The sequence below is a fragment of the Geotrypetes seraphini genome, chromosome 8, assembly GCF_902459505.1.
Source record: "Geotrypetes seraphini chromosome 8, aGeoSer1.1, whole genome shotgun sequence".
NCBI lineage: Eukaryota > Metazoa > Chordata > Amphibia > Gymnophiona > Dermophiidae > Geotrypetes > Geotrypetes seraphini.
In genome coordinates this window covers 99,246,897-99,265,803 of record NC_047091.1, presented here as the reverse complement: position 1 = coordinate 99,265,803, position 18,907 = coordinate 99,246,897, and the positions used below count along the sequence as shown (strand labels likewise).

The window sequence follows — 18,907 nt, the reverse complement described above, 5'->3', positions numbered from 1 at the left end:
CAATGTTCTCGAGAAGAGAGTCAAAAGGGCTGTGTAGACTTAGGTTGAACAGCCGGTTTTACAGCAGGCTGTTGTTGTTGACGAGCCTGTTGCTGCTGTTGACGCTGCCTGCGAGGTTGAGGAGGATGAGTCTGAGCCGGGCGAGCAGAAAACCTTCTTTGATAAGAAGGTTGTTGCCTGAATGGACGAGGAGGAGGAGGTTTCTTCTTGTTTTTCAACAAGGTGTCCCACCTAGTCTCATGCGCGGAGAGCTTTTGTGTGGCGGTATCCATGGACTCCCCAAACAGCTCATCCCCCAGGCAAGGCGCATTGGCCAGTCGGTCCTGATGGTTTACATCCAGTTCTGAGACCCGTAGCCATGCCAACCGTCTCATTGCTACAGAAATAGCAGTGGCCCGTGACGTCAGTTCAAAAGTATCATAAATGGAACGGACCATAAACTTCCTGAGTTGCAAAAGACTAGAAGTACATTGCTGAAAAGCAGGAAGCTTACGGTCCGGAATGTACTTCTGAAAAGAGGTCACCTGTTGAATGAGATGCTTCAGGTAAAACGAGAAGTGGAATGCGTAATTACCTGAACGGTTGGCCAGCATGGCGTTTTGGTAAAGGCGCTTTCCAAATTTATCCATGGCCTTTCCCTCTCTGCCAGGAGGGACAGAGGCGTAAACACTGGCACCTACAGACTTCTTCAGGGTTGATTCCACCAACAAGGATTCGTGGGGAAGTTGTTGCTTGTCGAATCCTGGGATTGGAATGACTTTATAAAGAGATTCCAATTTTCTTGGGGCTCCCGGGATGGTTAAGGGAGTTTCCAAGTTCTTATAGAAAGTTTCCCTCAAGATATCATGGAGGGGCAACTTTAAGAACTCCTTAGGAGGATGATCAAAGTCCAAGGCATCTAAGAATGCCTTGGACTTTTTAGAATCAGACTCCAAAGGAATTGAAAGGGTGTCTGACATTTCCCTTAAAAATTTGGTAAATGAGGAGTGCTCTGGCTTAGTAGCAGGGTCTTGCACCGATAGATCCTCCTCTTCAGATGAATAATCTTCCTCGGTACCGAGGTGATCATCCGAGTCATCCCACAAGTCAGGGTCCCGTACCGATTGGAGACGGCCCTGAGAAAGTGGAGTCGAGGTGCCAACATGTTTAGTCTTGCGTACCGATTTCCCCGAACGGTTGGAGACGGTACCAGGGGAGTGTAGAACGGTACGGGGTTCAGAGAACGGTACCGGTTCAGAAGTGTCCGGAGCAGAACGTCGTTTCGGTTCCGCTGATAGAATAGGCATGGACATGGATTTGTGCGGTGCCGACAAAGTCGATGTCAATAAAAGGGGTTGATCGACGGTCGGCACCGAAGGCTCATTGGGTACCGACACTGGAGGATTCGGTGTCAACAGAGCCGGGTAAAATGAAGAGAAAAATACGCGCGAGCGGGAAGGCAAGTGAACAGTTTAGAAAAAAACTTCCAACAGCCGTTGGAAACACGCGTCTTCTTAGCTCCGCGGAATTAAGAAAACTGGGGACCGCGCGCCTCTGTCGGGCGGGAAGGCACTCGCGCACGCGCGGTGCGGCCTAGCTAGAACTTTCTAAAGTTCTTAGAGTGCAATCACTCTAAAATTGTCCGTACCGGGGCTCCGTCGGTGCCGTCACCCATCAGTCAAGAATATGCTGCCTGCTTGTCCTGGGATAAGCACAATGCTGGCTGAGGGAGGGGAATATCTCTTTTCTAATTCCATGTCTGTGTAAATGCCAGAATGGTTTAAAATAAAAAGGAGCTTGCTTGTGAGTAGAAGGACAAAGAGGAAGTGTTTGTAATTATAGAATTCAGGTCTGTTCTTCATGCTCTTAGTACACATGGAATGGGACATCATATCTTGTTGCCTACTCTCTTATTTAAGAAAATAAAGAGTTGTCATACTGGGACAGATTAAAAGGTCTATCAAACCCAGTATTCTGTTTCCAGCAGTGGCCAGTCCGGGTCACAATTATCTGGGAAGACCCCCCCCAAAAAAATAAAATGGATTTTATGCTGCTTAGCCTAGAAAAGAAGCAGTGTATCAACTCAAGTTTTTGTAGACTGGTTCTCCCGGATCACTTATAGTCAGATCGGTTTTCTCGTATATTTGAGTATATACAGTATGACCAGAAAGAGTTAAGGCTGGACACACACACGTTCTCTTGTTTTTTTTTCTATAGGTTGAAGTAGAAGTGTCATACCAGTACCCAGCCGTTCCAGCGGGTTCTGCCTCAGCAATCTCATGATCACATCCTGGGAATCCACTGGGAGAGCTTCATCCCCTCCTGGCCAAATTATTTCATCTGAAATGCAAAAAAAACAAGACAAAAAAAAAATCCATAAATACACGCAGCAGACACCTGAAAGCCTGAAGGTGCTCGTGCAGAAGGATGACTAATGATTCAAGACTCTCTCAAAGGGCTGTCTAGGCCTCGGGAGTTTCCCAAATCCTGTCTTATGGACTCATTTTTAGATCCGGTTTTTATAATCCCCAATTAATCCAGATTAATTTGCAGATATTCATATCCTTGGGAAAAAAATCAATCTAGATAAATTTGGGATGCCCCCAAAGCTCACCTTTCCCAAACCTGTATGGACCTTCCTCTCCACCACTCCCAAAAATATCCTACAATAGGTGTGTCAAACTCAATCACATAAGGGACCGAATTCTAAACCACAGGCTAAGTTGCGGGCCAAATTTTTAATTAAGATACTTAGGGGTCCATTTATTAAGGTACACTAACTGATTTAGCACACGCTAAATGCGCACCTTAATAAAAGCACCCCTTAGCCTTAGAAGTATAGGGTTACAACCTCTCCTGACATAAGAACATAACAGCTGCCTTACTGTGACAGACCGAAGGTCCATCAAGCCCAGTATCCTCCTAAATGTACACTTAGTACTTCCATCCCTCTCTGGACATCGATAACGCTTTTCTATGATATCACTTTGAGGCAATAGTCAATTGCTGACACTAAAAACCACCTTGAGTTGACTTTCTGGTCAGGTAGATGGTTTATGAATGCAAAACTGATTCTGGGATGAGCTATCTTAACACAAATGTGCACTGAAGTGATAATCATAGACAGAGACAGAACTCACCTCTTCAATGGTGCAGGCAGCCGGGAGGACTAGGCGGACCTGAATGGCGACGGCAGCCAGGAGAGTGCAGGCGACCACAAGCGGCAGTAGAGAGTGTCGGGAGCACAGTGTGGCGGCCGCGAGACTTGCCCGCCGGAAGTCATCAGCTGTAGATTCACACGCCTCAAACTTGGTGCGTGAATCTACAGCTGATGCCTTCTGGCAGGCAAGTCTCACGGCTGCCACGCGGTGCGACGTTGTGCTCCCCAATGCTCTGTGCTGTTGCTTGTGGTTGCCTGCACTCTCCCGGTTGCCGTCGTCGTTCGGGTCCGCCTAGTCCTCCAGGATGCCTCGTCCTCCCGGTAGGCCAGCTTAATTACAAATGTTTAATTGTTTGGCGGACCAAATTGTATGACACTGTGGGCCAGAGTTTGACACGTCTGCCCTACAAGGACAACAGATCATGAGATGACCCTGGAGGGTGTAAGGCTATGAGGAAACATGAGCAAATGCTACTTTATGGAGAGAGAAAAAGACTGTGGAATAAACTAAACTAAACTTTAAGTTTATATACCGCATTATCTCCACGGAAGACATGCCTCCAGGGGAGGTAAAAACCAGTACTTGATTTAAGTATGCAAGAAATAGGTATAGGGAGAAGTGGGCAGAAAGAGCTCAGAGGCCGGATAAAAAACCTGGGACACATAGAAAGAGCATTGTTTCCAAAGTGCCTTCAAAACCTTGAGTATAAACCCTTCAGTATAACCCTTGAGTATATCCTTGAGTATAACCACCATGTTGTCACCTAAAAGCAAACATGTCCAACATATAATTTTTGCATAAACTGAGACAGACATATTTCAATAGACTGCTGCAAGATCATCTTGCATGCCAAACTATTGTTTTGGTACTAAAAACTATTGTTTTGGTACTTTACTGGAGAAATTAAGTCTTACTTGCTAATTTTCTTTCCTATAATCTAAGCAGACCAGTCCAGAACCTGTGGATTGCTCTCCATTTCTATCTGCTAGTCAATAGGCATAAGAGCTTTGAGCATTGAGCTCTTCCCTAAAAGGGTGCTGTGCAGCCTTCTCCTGGAGTATTTTGAAAGGCCTAGCAGTAATATTAACATATATGCTTGAATATAAACCCATCCGAATATACACTGAGGTAGCCTTTTCTTCCTCCAAAAAGGGGGAAAAAGGTTGACTCAAATATAAACTGAACTCATGGCAGTCTGTGGGAACTTGCATCAGCTATTTTGAGCAGTGAGACTGCACGGAGCAGAAGCAAAGGAGGATCACTCTTGCCCTGGCTCACCACTGGATCAACAGGGCTTAAGGTAGGTCCAGGGAAAGACCTGTGATGGGTCCATGTCTGGTTTTATTATTCCCTCTTTGAGAAATTCCCTAACTCCTTTTTCTCCTGTTTTAAATTAGATGATAAGATCTACTGTATTGAGCAGGGATCATCTCTTACATGTTTAATGTACAGTGCTGAATACATCTAGCAAGGCTATAGAGATGATAAGTACTTAGCCCAAAAATCTAGGTTTATATTTGAGTATACAGTATTCCTTTCTCAGAGCTGTCCTACTCAAACAATTTTAACAAATAGTAATAATCCAAACATTCAATAACACAGAATGAAGCAGTTAATATTTAACAAGAGAAACTAACTTACTTCTTGGAATTAACCATGTAAGAGCCATAAAAGTACATAGATCATAATGAAAGTACATTCACAGAAGGGAGGGAATATGGACCGGTTTGGTTGGATTAAAAGGAAAGACAATTGGCAGGAAAGATCTAATTTCTTCTTTCTTATCCAATGGCATCTCTCTATCCTTCTCTTCCCCTTCTCCCCTACCTTAGTTTGGAATCTCTCTCTCTCTTCTTTCCCTTCTCTGATCTGGCTTCTCTCTCCTTCTTCCCTTCCCTGATATGGCTTTTCTCTCTCCTTCCCTCTCCCCTCCTGTAGTCTAACATCTCTCTCTTTCCCTTTCCTGTGGTCTGGTATCTATCTCCTCTCCTTCCCTTCTCTTCCCTTCCATGGTCTGGCATCTCTCTCTCCTTCCCTCCCTCTCCAGTATTCTGACATTTCTCTCCTTCCCTTGCCTCCTCCTTGTGGTCTGGTATCTCTCTCATCTCCTTCCCTTCCTTTTTCTTCCCTACCTTATTCTGGAATCTCTCTCTCCTCTTTCCCTTCCCTGGTCTGGCATCTCTCTCTCTCTCTCTCCTTCCTCCCCCCTCTACTAGTTTGACACGTTTCTCTTCTTTTTTCCCTTCTTGTGGTCTGGTATCTTCTGTTCTCCCCTTCCTTCTACCATGTCCTGGCATCTGTATCCTCCCCTTCACTTTTCCTTCCCTCCCCCAGAGGTATGGCATCTCTATTTTATTTCCTCCCCATCTCCATGGTCCAGAATTAATGATCCCCCTGTGTCCCTCCCCACCCAAGGGATCCAGTAGTTCTTCACCCTTCTCCTTTCCAGCAATAGCTCTTGCACTCTTTGGGCCACCAGCAGCGTGAGTGAGGTAAACTTGTTGCCTTCAATAGCCCGGAGGTTCTCTCTGCTACTGCTTTATGTCCCTGTGTAGGTGGGAAGCAATAGCGGAGGAAAAGCTTCTGGACCACCAAAGGCAGCATGTTTTTACCTCACTCAAGCTGCCGGTGGCCTGAAGTGTGCATGAGCTACTTCTGTGAACGAGAAGCGATGGATCCCTGTAGGAGGCGGATGGAATCCCGGACTGCAGCGTAGGCTGCCCAGAAGGTCTCTGCAGGCCGCTATTGGCTCGTGAGCCTTGCAGTAAAGACCACTGCCTTAGGGTTTCTGTCTGAAAGTGCATGTCTCCTGATACCACTCAGCCTAATTCTTTCTGAAAACATGCTTGTAATCCAGAACACTCGTGTATCAAAGCAAATTTCCCCATAAGAAATAATGGAAACTGACAATTCATTCCAAAACCCAAAAACTTTAATACAAAATACTATATGTACTTGTATTGCAAGACCTCGCTCATTTAGAAGAGTCACTACACTCCCACAGCGTCAGAGAGAGAACCATCAGCTCAGTTGTGATGCATGTATACTGTATGTACTCATATTGGAAGACTTTGAACAGTCGCTACACTCTTGCAGTGTCAGAGAGAAAAGAACCATTAGCTCAGTTGTGATGAGATGTGTGTATACTGTATGTACTCGTATTGCAAGACCTTGCTTGTATATCAAGTTAAAATTTAATAAAATGTTTTGCTTGTCTTGCAAAACACTTGTATACCAAGTTAATTGCAATCCAAGGTTTTACTGTACTTCAAAAAAAATTATATATATATATATATAAATGACAGAAAAGAGGAAGACAAATGTTACATTGTTGGTAACTTAGCTCTCAGAAGGAAGAGTGTGGAAAGTCTCTTGCAGGTAAAATTTACCAGCGTTTGGGTGTGGCAGAGTTTAATTTACTTCTTCTTGCACCAGGTTTTGTTCTCGCTACTCTACCTTCCTAAGGGAGCTTGACATTTTGCACCAGAGTTTCTGCTTGTGTTGCCTTCCTTCGGCTGAGTCCCTCCATCTGTGAAAACCAGAAGTTACATCGGAAAGAAGGACTCTGCCAAAGGAAGGCCCTGGAGCAGTCCTGCAAAGTTCTTTCTTCCATCCCTGAAGCTCCAGTCTAAGGTATGTGGTGCAGGAGGGGAGGTAGGGAGGGAGACATAGAGGGGTCGGTTCAACCTGCAGGCAATCATATTTTTTTTCCTCGGGAACAAGGTTTTTTTATTGCGGGGTGGTGAAAAGCCTTACTCCTGCACTGGCGGTAAACTGACCAAAATTTTCCCCATTCCTGAAGTTTTCCGTGGTTAACTGCAGGAATGGGTGTCTGTGTCATTCTCTAAACTAAACTAAACTAAACCTTAAGTTTATATACCGCATCATCTCCACGGATGTTGTGGAGCTCGGCACGGTTTACAAGAACTTAAAATATAGGAAGAGAAGGAAAAAAAGGTTTACATGAACTTATATATAGAAGAGAAGAGTAAGGGGGGATAGAATTACATTTTAGTGAAAAGCCAGGTTTTCAGTTGCTTGCGGAATAATTGGAGGGAGCCCCGGATCTGCAGCGGGGTAGTAAGGTCGTTCCAAAGACCTGTGATTCTGAAGAGAAGGGATTTTCCCAGTTTGCATGCATAGCGAATACCGTATAGAGAGGGGAAGGATAGACTCTAGAGAGCATTTCTGATGGCCCTGAGCTCCAGGAAGTTGATGTGTCGTTTAGATTCTGATGGTGTCCAGTCTCCCTTGGTTCTCAGGTGAAGGAGGTGGGCACTAGAGAATGACACAAGGGAAAAAATCTGTCCCCTTCACTGCCCTGTCACCGTCACTGCCATCCCATTCACCGCCCTATCCCCATAGCACCCATATAAGCCTCAGTACTGCAAAATTTAGCTTATTCCTTCCTTATAAATCAAAATTCTGGCTGCTAAACTGGAGAAAGAGATGTTCAGCTGGCAGGGCTTTGTTTATACATTTTTATCAACACAACTAATATACTACTTTATCCTAAAGCAAAAAAAAAAAAAAAAAAAAGAAAATGAGAAAGAAAAAGAAAATAAATATAATTTATTTTCTACCTTTGTTGTCTGGATTCTGCTTTCCTCATCTTTTCATTCAATTCCTTCCATCCACTGTCTGTCTTCTCTCTGCGCCTTCTATTTGCTCTGTTACTGTGCCTCTCCCTTCACCCCCCCCCCCAATTGGTCTGGCACCCATCTTCTTCCCTCCGCTCCCCCATAGTCTGGCATCTCTGTCTTCTTCCCTTCTAGCATCTTCTCCCCACTCTGTCATCCCCATTTCCCTTCAGCATCTTCTCCCCACTCTCTGTTCCCCATTTCCCTTCAGCATCTTCTCCCCACTCTCTCTTCCCCATTTCCCACTGTCTTCTCCCCACTCTGTCATCCCCATTTCCCTTCAGCATCTTGTTCCCCATTTCCCAGCGTCTTCTACCTACTCTCTTTTCCCCATTTCCCAGCGTCTTCTCCCCACTCTCTTTTCCATTTCCCAGCGTCTTCTCCCCACTCTCTTTTTCATTTCCCAGCGTCTTCTCCCCACTCTCTCTTCACCATTTCCCAGCGTCTTCTCCCCACTTCCTTCACCAGGTCCCTTCAGGGTCTGTTTTTCTCCACCCCACCTTTCTTCCCTTTCTCCCTCCTTGCCCCTTACCTTTGCTGCAGGCAATTTCTAAACATGTTTCCTACCAGCAGCCGGAGTGTTGAAATTGCATGTGGCTGCAGGAAAGGTCGTCTCTGATGCAATTTCCGGTTGCGTCAGAGATGACCTTTAAGGCAGCCACACATGATTTCAATGCTCCGGCTGCTGGTAAAGAAGCACATTTAGAGAAATTCCCTGCCGCGAAGGTAAGGCAGGGAGGGAAATGCGATCGGGCTCAGGCGGTGGCGGCGAGGGAGGGAGGGAGATGCTTGGGTGGCGATTTGGCTCAGGCGGCAGCAGTTATCAGGATGGAGGGAGATGCTTCACTGGCGGCGATCGGGCGACGGCTATCAGTATGGAGGGAGGAAGCGCGATTGGTGACCGCGCATGTTCCCTCCCTTCACTGCGGAGACAAGGCCATTCACTGTTCCATGGGGCGGTGAATGGTCTTCTCCCCATACCTGCGGTAACCACTTCCTTTCTCTCCCCCGTTTCGGCGGGTTACCCGCGACTACCCGCGAGTAACAACCACTGTGTCATTTCTAATGCCAGACCAGAAAGGAGAAGGGGGGATGGGAAGGAGGGGCGAGAGATGCCAGACTGTGGGAAGGAAAGGAGAAAGATGTCAGATCACCAGAGGGGGAGAGAGATGGCAAAATGCTATTTAAGAAAAAATGGGAATAGGGGAGAAGACAGGAGGAGATGGTACACATGGATGTAAGGGAAGGTCAGAGAGAACATAAGAATAGCCTTACTGGGTCAGACCAATGGACATCAAGCCCAGTAGCCTGCTCTCACGGTTGCCAATCCAGGTTCCTAGTACCTGGCCAAAAACCAAAGAGTAGCAAGGAAAGAGATGGTGCTGATGCATAGATGGGAAGGGAAGACAGAGAAAAGTAGACAGATTTGAGCAGGAAAAAGAAAATTTGAAGAAAGTTGAATATTAAAAGTTAATCCCAAAGAAAGATGTGGTCAGAAAGTGAAGGAGAGAAAAACAGCAAATAGATAAGACGGCCCTAGAAACACAGATAAGATCACAGACAGAAAGAAGTGCAACCAGAAAGTGAGAAAAGATGATTAGAAAAATAAAATCACCAGACAACAAAGGTAGGAAAAATGATTTTATTTCCAATTTAGTGACTGAAATATGCCAATTTTGAGAATTTACATCTGCTGTTTATATTTTGCACTGTTCAGGAAGAAATGCATTTGTTTCTATTTCTCTGGTGTAGTAGTACTGCATCCAGAGTCTGGCATCTTAGGGTTTCATTTGTGTATATTAGGACAATTTAGTTTGTAATCCTGTATTTGCATAGGGTTTATTATCTGTGTTCTGCGTGTGTGATCAAGGCTAGGTGTTCTGGTAGGAATGAATGTCAAGAAGCGTTATTGGTGTAATGGCCCAAAGTAGGAACATATTTGTCAGCTCTCTTTCACTCCTTTTGGACCCAAAACTACCCTCACTTAACAATTGTGAAGATCACTGCCTTAAGGGCAAGGAGATTAGAAAAGGATAGACTCCAATAGACTTAAAAAAAGATAGACTTAGAGAAAAGGATAGACTCAAATAGACTTCAGTGTGTGTGACTGATGGGTCTTGAGATGCATGGTAGTGAGGCTGTGCTCAGTCAAGTCAGGTAGTTATTTGCAGTGGAAATCTACAGTAGAAGGAAAGGTATTGAATTTATGTTTAATTTCTTTATTCATTTTTTCATATTACAACAAGTGTATTAGAAAAATACATATAATCTTAAACACACACTTGATTTTCCTTCATGAATACTTTAAGTACAATATATCATATTTATATTCATATTTTATATTCAAATTTTTGAAGGGTATTGAATTTGATTTTGTTTAGTTAATGTGGAGGGACGGGCTATCTGAGTATATGAGCCTATTTCCTGTTTATTATCTCTTGATGCTGCTATGCCTGATTGACTGCGTTGTTTTTGTTCTTTTTTTTTTTTTTTTTTTTAAAGAATAAAATGCAAGTTGGACTAAGTGAGAGGGCTTTGCTAGGCAGGCAATTAAGCTTTTGCTGGATGACGCCCTTAGTTAAAGAGTAATATGTGGAACAATGGGTGGTACTGAGTTAGCCAAAATACACCTTTTCTGCCAGCATGCATTGTATGTGTTATTTTTAATGTAGTCCTGACAGCCTGCATTATCAGATTATCATGAAAGTTCTATAGATACTCAGTGGAAATGATCAGATCAGAAGAAAAAGTGGGAAACATTTATTTTGGCATCTTTAAGAAGGAAAACAAAAGTGTAATGAAAATTGAAATGGAAATGATTGCATAAAAGATTAGTCTGTGTAGCAGATGGAATATCTGTTATTAGTCTGTGTAGCAGATGGAATAACTGTTATTATTATTATCTTATGATTCATTCTGATATTTCTGGCGATTTATTCCACCCTCTTTGTTGTTTGTTTATATTTAGTGACCTTGTTGAGAGCTCCACCGCTTCCAAACCAATGGAGATGCAGGGGCGGGGATGTACACAGAAAAAAATGGCAAAAGATAAAACTTAGTTTGTTTTAGGTATGGGCAAGTTTCACCAGCAGAGGTCAAAGCCAAGCCTTTTCTTTTATTTATTTATATATTCAGTTTTCTATACCATTCTCGCAGAAGAGCTCAGAACGGTTTACATGTATTTATTCAGGAACTTAAGCATTTTTTCCTGTCTGTCCCAGCGGGCTCCCAATCTATCTAATGTTCCTGGGGCAATAGAGGGATTAAGTGACTTGCCCAAGGTCACAAGGAGCAGCGTGGGTTTGAACCCACAACCTCAGGGTGCTGATGCTATAGCTTTAACCACTGCATCACACTCATGTTACAAGAAGACAAAATGTAAACATGGTTCTTCCAGGGGGAAACAAACCTGCTATGTTTCCTAGATGTGAAATGTCCTTATTTGTTTAATTTTGCTGAAGAATAATGTCCCACCTACCACAATGCAAATGCCGAGATGCTCTCATGAGCTTTAAAAACAGCAGTTATATTGAAGTAATGATTGACATTTAGGCTATACTTCAAGAGTCTCTTCTTAGTTGTTAGACATAACAAAAGGAGTGAGGAGAAGGGGAGGGGGCACGTTTAAAAGCAGATAATCCATTCATCTCAATCAAGAACATAAAACAGAAGTGAGAAAAAAAAATCATGAACCTTAAAACATAAATTTTGATACTGAAATAGTGTCTGTAAAAATTTTTCACAGCTTCTGTATACCATCCCTCCCATCATCACAAATCTATATAAAACTGGAGGAAGGGTACAACTATACTGATTGACAACAGGTTTCACTAACACATGACAAAGGAAGGTACACATATGGTACAAATTGAGAAACAGATAATTTTTTTATTATTATTTCTAATTAAAAGGGAAGCAAGATGGAGCTCCTGCCCTTTTGGCTTGCTGGGGGTGGAGGAAGGAGGAGCGAGCAGGAAATAGAGAAAGCTCCAGTCTTACCACTGATAACCTGTCCAAAGAGTTCTTCTGGGGTATCTCCGAAGAAAGGGACACAGCCAACAAGGAATTCATAGAGGATTATGCCCATGGCCCACCAATCCACAGGCTTTCCATATCCTTGTCTCAAGATTACCTCAGGGGCTATATATTCTGGAGTCCCGCACACCTGGAAAGACCACACAATAATTACCAGAAGAGAATAATATCCAAGACAAAATTTCCCCATCTTTCCAAGAAGCTATAAAGTAGCTCCCTCCTTTTATTGTTAGGGCTGCAGGCATGCTTTACTTTAAGTGCTGAGAGAGAGAATATGAATTCCAGGCAATTTGGGAGCTGTTCTGGAACACTTTGACTCCGCTCTCCCACAGTAGAATTTTGAACTGTTGAGTTTTGCTTTTATCAGCGAGTGTGCATTATTACTATTTCCTTAGGACCTGCTGGCAATAGACTTTAGCCACAGGGACCCAAGGGGGGGGGGGGGGATGGAGGGTTTGATTTTATATTGGTTGGAAAATATTGAGTCTCACAATGGAAGAACCTATTGTCTTTACTTTGATTTGTTTCTTTTGCTCAATAAAATCATTTTCACTTAAAGTTTTATAAATCTTAATTAGTTTATTCCCTTATTTCCGGTTTGATGCCCACATCCAGGGAAGGGGTGGGGGGGTGGGAGGGAGAGGGATATTATATTATATACTGTTATATGATTTATTGAATACATTGGAATTAGAGTGGGGGCGGGGTGAAAATGGTTTCTCATATATTTATTGATTGATGTAAGTCCTGTTTTTTTAAATTACTGGTATGTACTCCTTTATGCACTGTTTTTAGACTGAAAAATTACTAAAGATATGCAAAAAAAAAAATTTCACTTAAAGTTTATACCTGACGCCATGGAGGTTTAAACGACTTGCCCTAGGTATCAAGGAGCTGCAGTGTGATTTAAACTGGCTTTCCTGGTTCTTAGTTCACTCTAACCATTAGACTGCTTCTCCACTCCATCCCAACCTTTACTTTCAAGAGTAAAGAAAACCTATGTGTCCCCATTCAGCTCTGAGACAGTTTAGACCTAGGGCTCATCAGCTGTATTACAACAAAAAGTTTATGGGAAAAGCTTTTAAGGTGTGGAGAATGGAAGGTGGATATTTTTTGACCCAGGAGTATCCTCCTGCTCCTTTTGCCCAGTGGAGGCTGGATCTGATTTGAGAAAGCAGAAGTAACATGAACCTTCTTATATGATTACCTATTTATTGTCTTCCCCATTTTCAAAGAGCATTCACCCTTTTACAATGTAACTCAGCTTAAGATCAGTTACTATCACCATTCAACGATGGTTGGAACCAGTGGCGTAGTAAGGGGGTGCGGTAAGCCCTAGGCACAGTCTTCCTAAGGGCGTGGTGGCACCCTTCCTCCTTTCCACTCACCCCCACCTGCTCCCCCGCTCCTCTCCTTGACTTCCCCCGTACATTTTTGGCACTCTCTGTGATGTCATTTCTGGGACCCATACCTAGAAGTGATGTCAAAGGGGGTGCATGCGTGGTGGGGAGGAGCACCACCACCCCAGGCGCCCCTTATACTAGCTGGAACCAATAAACGCTGGATCACTTGTCATTTTCAGAATAGGTTAGCCAAGAAGCCAGGCTTGGCAGTTGAACCTAGACGTTCTTCAGTTTACTGAGGTCTAGAGCAGTGGTTCCCAACCCTGTCCTGGAGGGCTACCAGGCCAGTCGGGTTTTCAGTATAGCCCTAATGAATATGCATGGAGCAGATTTGCATGCATGGCACCTCTGTTATATGCAGATCTCTCTCATGCATATTCATTAGGGCTATCCTGAAAACCCGACTGGCCTGGTGGTCCTTCAGGACAGGGTTGGGAACCACAGGTCTAGAGTAGAGGTCTGCACGGGAATGGGGATTCCCCTAGGTCAGGGGTAGGCAATTCCGGTCCTCGAGAGCCAGAGCCAGGTCAGGTTTTCAGGATCTCCACCATGAATATGAATGAGATGGATATGCATGCACTGCCTCCTTGAGATACAAATCTATCTCATGCATATTTATTGTGGATATCCTGAAAACCTGACCTGGCTCCGGCTCTCGAGGACCGGAATTGCCTACCCCTGCCCTAGGTCAACGGCGCTCCCACAGGGACCCCTCCCAGGCTCACAGGACACCTACAGGGACCCCTCCCAGGCCTACGAGACTCCCATGGAGATCCATCCAAGATTGACAGGACTCCCACGGGGATGGACTCGGGGTTCCTATTCCAAGGTCTACCTAATTTCTGGTCTGGGTCCAGCGCTGAGCTGAGCTCCCAAGTCCCGACAAATCAGCAGCAACAGTCTCTGTCACGTAGGCAGTGAGCTCAGCACATAGGTACCCAGACTCTATGTGCCTACATGCTGAGCTCCATGCCTACGTGACAGAGACTGTTGCTGATTCGTAGGGAGGTGTCACGTGCAGGCTAGAGTGGGTAGACAGAGTCCTCCTCCTCCTCCTGCCCCCCAGGACAAACCCGAAATGTCTAACTTTGCCGGTCACGCGCAGCATGCAGGGCCCGGTTCTGCTGCACGAGCTGTGATCTGTGGATCTGTGGCTCAGAGCTGAGCGGGGATCGGTGGACGCCGAGGGCTGCTGAGCCGAAGCTGCAAAAACGCAGCGAGGAGCTGCGACCTGGGATCTTGGACTGCAGCAAGCGAGGATGAAAACTGCTCTGCCACTACCAGAATGATCCAAATTTCTGAAGTCCCGTGAGCTTGGATGGTCTGCTCTGTCTACCAAAACTTGCCATTTCTTTCCCTCACTCTGGCTTTCTTATTCCACTTCTTCTTATTTCCTAGTCTGTCACTAATTCTATCATCTTTCTCTCCCATTATTCAGAATTTCCCCCTCTCTCTCCTATCCAGCATTTGTCCTTTCTCTCTCTTTTCTCTCCAGCATCTTCCCTCTCCTCCATTTCTATCATCTGCCCTCTTTTTCTCCTTTCCATCCTGCATCTGCCCCTCTTCTTCTTTCCATCCAGCATCTGCCCCTCTCTCACCTGCTTCTGCCCAGCATCTGATCTGTCTCCTCTCTTCCTCCTTTCTGCCCCCTCTGTCACCCCATCCATCATCTACCCTTCTCTATACCCCTTCCATCCAGCATCTGCCCATCATTCTCTCCCCCCCTTTCAGCCCACATCTGCTTCACTTCTCTTTCTCTTCCCTCTATTCAGAGTCTACCCCATCTTTCTCTTTCCTCTCTTCCATCCGCATCCTCCCCCTTCCTCCCTTCCATTCAATGTCTTCCTCCCCTCTCCTTTTCTTTACATCCATCATCTGTCTTTTTCTCTCTCCCCAGGCATTCTAGCTTGTCTGTTATCTTTCCCTTTTCATCCAGTGTGTCTGATCCCTCCCCCTTTCTATCTACAGTCTGTCTCCTCTCACCTCCTACATCCAGTATCTACCCCCTCACACCTGACACCTCAGCTGCCGCCAGACTGACGTCACTTCTGACTTTGGGGGAAGACATATGGTGTGCTGCAGGCTGCCTCCAACCCCTGCTGTTATCTGGACTCGAATGAAGGGGTGGGAGGGAGTGTATTTTTGGACATAGAAGGCATGAACTTGGGACAGAGGATGGAGGAAGGGAGGGAAAGAGATGCTGAAGTGGGGGAGGGAATGCGTTTTTGGACACAGAAGGCATGAACTGGCGAGAGAGGAAGGGAGGGAAAGATATGCTAAGATGGGGGAGGGAATAGAAAGGGAGAATTGGGCGTGGGTGTGTCAGTGAGCGGGAAAGAGAGATGATTGTGTACACAAGTGGAATGGAAGAAAGAGGAGAATTTTTGGTCATAGGGAGGGAGTGAGGTACAGATGATAGGGAAGAGAAAGATGAGAGTGAGAAATGTGGTGGAAAGGAACAGTAGGACAGATTGAAAAGGATGCAAGAGGGAGGAATGTTGGACATAGTGGTGAGAAGAATGGAGGGAGAGATGTGGCATGGTGCTGGAGATGGGGTGATAGAACAGAAGGAGAAATGTCGGGCATGAGGCTGGTGAGCAGGAGAGAAAGATGAGAAAGGGATAAATGCTGCACCATGGTAGGAGGAACCAATGGACAGCAAAAGAAGAATTTACAGAAGATGGGAAAGCGGAAAAAGAAACTGGGACCAACTTGATGGAAAAATAAGTTTCCAGACAACAAAGGTAAAAAACATAATTTATTGAATAAAATATATTAGCTTTGGGAAATGTATATAGCAGATGTCTTTGTATTGTATTCAAAAGAAAAGGAAATGCATTTCTGATTTTATTTCTACAGTGTTGTAGTACTTGCTGACCCTTGCTGTGGCTGGTGAGGATCCCCAAGCACTGCCAGCAGAGGACCTCCTCTAGAGATGGCCAGAACTCCCCTCCATCAAGCGCAGCAGTCGCTGGCAGCATCCATGAGCCACTGAGGTGCCAGCATCTGTGACTCATGGACGCTACTGCTGCCTGTCAAGCTTGGCAAAAGGGACCCCTGGTCAACTGCAGAGGAAGTCCTCAGCTGAAAGCTTTGGGGTCCTCATCAGCTGAGTATTTCTATTTTATATTTACATTAGAGGCTTTGGTAGAAACCCATTTACAAAGTATGTATTCTTCCCAATTAATATTTCCAAATGAATAAAGTGTCTTTGCTTATTTGTAAATGCGTCTCTACCAGAGTCTTTAATTCAGTAGCATAATTAAATGAAATAACTATTTCTGAAGTTTATAGGGATGGGCGGGGACGGATGGGATTCCTTGCAGGGGATGGAGGGATTCCTCATGGGGACGGGTGGGATTTTGGCGGGGATGGGTGGGATTTCTGTCCCTGCGCAACTCTCTAGTCTAGAGTAAGAAAAGCTTTGATCCATCTTGTACACTGGTTTTCATATTTCTAGACATAAACCAGCTGTTTGCTTTTATTTAAGTTTGGATTTAGCTCATGCCTTTTCACTAATAGCTATAGACAAGTTACATTTAGTAATGTGTACAGTGAATGACATGGGGGCAAAGTTTTCCCTGTCCCTGCGGGAACTCAATTTCCCATCCCGTCCCTGCGAGTTCTGACCCTGCCCCATTCCTGCAAGCTCTGTCCTCATCTGCACAAGCCTCAAACATTTTAATATTATAAATGGTTAAGGCAGAGCTTGCAGAAATGGGTCAAAGACAGGGAATAAACTCGTGGGGACAGGATGGGGGTAAAATTTGTCCTTGCGTCATGCTCTGTGAGGTGCAAATACTGTCAACACTGGTCCTCGAAGGACTTCTTAATTCAGTTCAACTATGTTGCTGTTTGGTCCTAATTTCATTAGTTTAGCTAAACTGGGAGATATGTATGGAATTCGGTTACAGATGAATTATGGTACATTTCTAGGATCCTGCCATGATCACATGGACAAGCAGGGCAGTTTCACAATAAGCATGGGATGGGTTCAACTCAGCATTTGCCAGAACATACAATCAGTAGGAAACCCCCCCAGCCCCCAAAAACCCACAATACCCAAGATGTCCTTCCACTGCACCTGTTTGTCTATGAACTCCCTGGTGTCCTTCTCAATATGGCCTTCATAGAGGTTGGTGGTCATACTCATCAGCCCAATCTTGGACAACCCAAAGTCTGTCAGTTTAATGTGTCCCATCGAGGTAATCAATAGACTGCAAGACAGCAATACAGACCAGTTAGTGAAGGTTAAAATAACAACACACAAAAAAGATTGGAAACATAGCATGTCACCTGCCATTTCCACCCTCTCCTTTCTGTAGAGCTACGATGACAAGGGCATCAGAGGCAGTGGCATAGTAACGAGGGGGGGGGGGCAGTCCATCCCGGGCGCCAACTTCCTCGAAGGGCAGGGACCTCCTCCTCTTGGCCTCCCCTTCCTATTCCTCCCCGTGCCACACGCACCCCTTCCCTTCCCCCACATACTTTTTTTAAGTTTGGCGTGAGCAGCCACCAACTCGCTGCCCGCGTTGGCTTCGGCGTTGTCTCCGACGTCACTTCCTGGACCTGCGCCTAGGAAGTGACGTCAGAGAGAGCACCGAAGCCGACGCGGGCAGTAAGTTGGTGGCTGCTTATGCCGAAGTTAAAAAGATACGGGGGAAGGGCACCACCACCTCGGGCACCGCTCACCCTCACTACGCCACTGATCAGAGGTGCCATATTGAGACCGAACAAAGGGTAATTTAGCCCAGCATCTCGTTTGAGAATGGCCATCAGGATCATTTAGAAGAATCGGGCAGATCCTCCTATGAAAGTTCATTCCCTGAAGTATGAGACACCCAAGTATAGCCAGCTAATTGTTTTTGGACTGATTTTGCAGAAATTTGCCCAAAGTTTTTCCTTTTTAAAAAAAAATTATTTATGTAATTTTAGCCATACTACAAGACTCAACCCTATTTTCTGGTAAATTCATTAGCTCATTTGGAGAAAGTATTTTTTTCATACATTTGCTTTAAGTCTGCCACCTACTGTATTAGTATCAAAGGAACACTCCTTTAAGCTATTGGAAAGGGTTAATAACCATTTCCTATTGACTTATTCTACACCACTCATCATTTTATAAACTTTATATCCCATCAGACATTTCTTCTCCAAGTTGACCAGCTCTAACTGCTTAGCATTTCTTCATGAGGGAGGCATTCCACTGCCCCTGTCATCCTTCTCTGTGATCCAGCTGCAGCTTTTGACATGGTAAATTACCATCTACTCATTGATACATTGTCCTCGCTTGGGTTTCAGAGCTTAGTTATTTCATGGTTTACTTTCTATCTCTCCCATTGCACCTTTAGCGTATACTCTGGTGCATTCTCTTTCACTGCCATCCTGTTATCAGTCAATGTACTTCAGGGCTCTGTCCTGGGACCACTTCTTTTTTCCATCTATACATCTTCCTTTGGTGTTCAACCTCCTCACATGGCTTCCAGTATCACTTCTATGTCAATAACTCACAGATATCTCTACACCTGAAATCTCTACAGACATTCCAGCCTGGGTATTAGCCTGTCTGACATTGCTACCTGGATGTCTCAATGCCATCTAAAATAAAACTTGGCCAAGACTGAGCTCCTTATCTTTTCTCCTAAACTTGCCTCTCCTCTTCCCCCATTCTCTATTTCTGTGGACAACA

At 44.8% G+C, this 18,907-nt stretch overlaps 1 protein-coding gene across 6 annotated transcripts in view; it reads right to left on the bottom strand.

The window, feature by feature from the left end:
* MAST3 (microtubule associated serine/threonine kinase 3) overlaps positions 1-18,907 on the bottom strand; it is a 254,908-nt gene that overhangs the window by 52,301 nt on the left and 183,700 nt on the right. For all 6 annotated transcript variants that reach the window (XM_033954928.1, XM_033954927.1, XM_033954930.1 and 3 more), the window contains 3 exons: positions 17,303-17,435; positions 11,780-11,945; positions 2,218-2,319 (listed from right to left, as the gene is read on the bottom strand). In XM_033954928.1, coding sequence (XP_033810819.1) covers positions 2,218-2,319; positions 11,780-11,945; positions 17,303-17,435 — 401 coding nt within the window. The remainder of the gene's footprint in view (positions 1-2,217; positions 2,320-11,779; positions 11,946-17,302; positions 17,436-18,907) is intronic.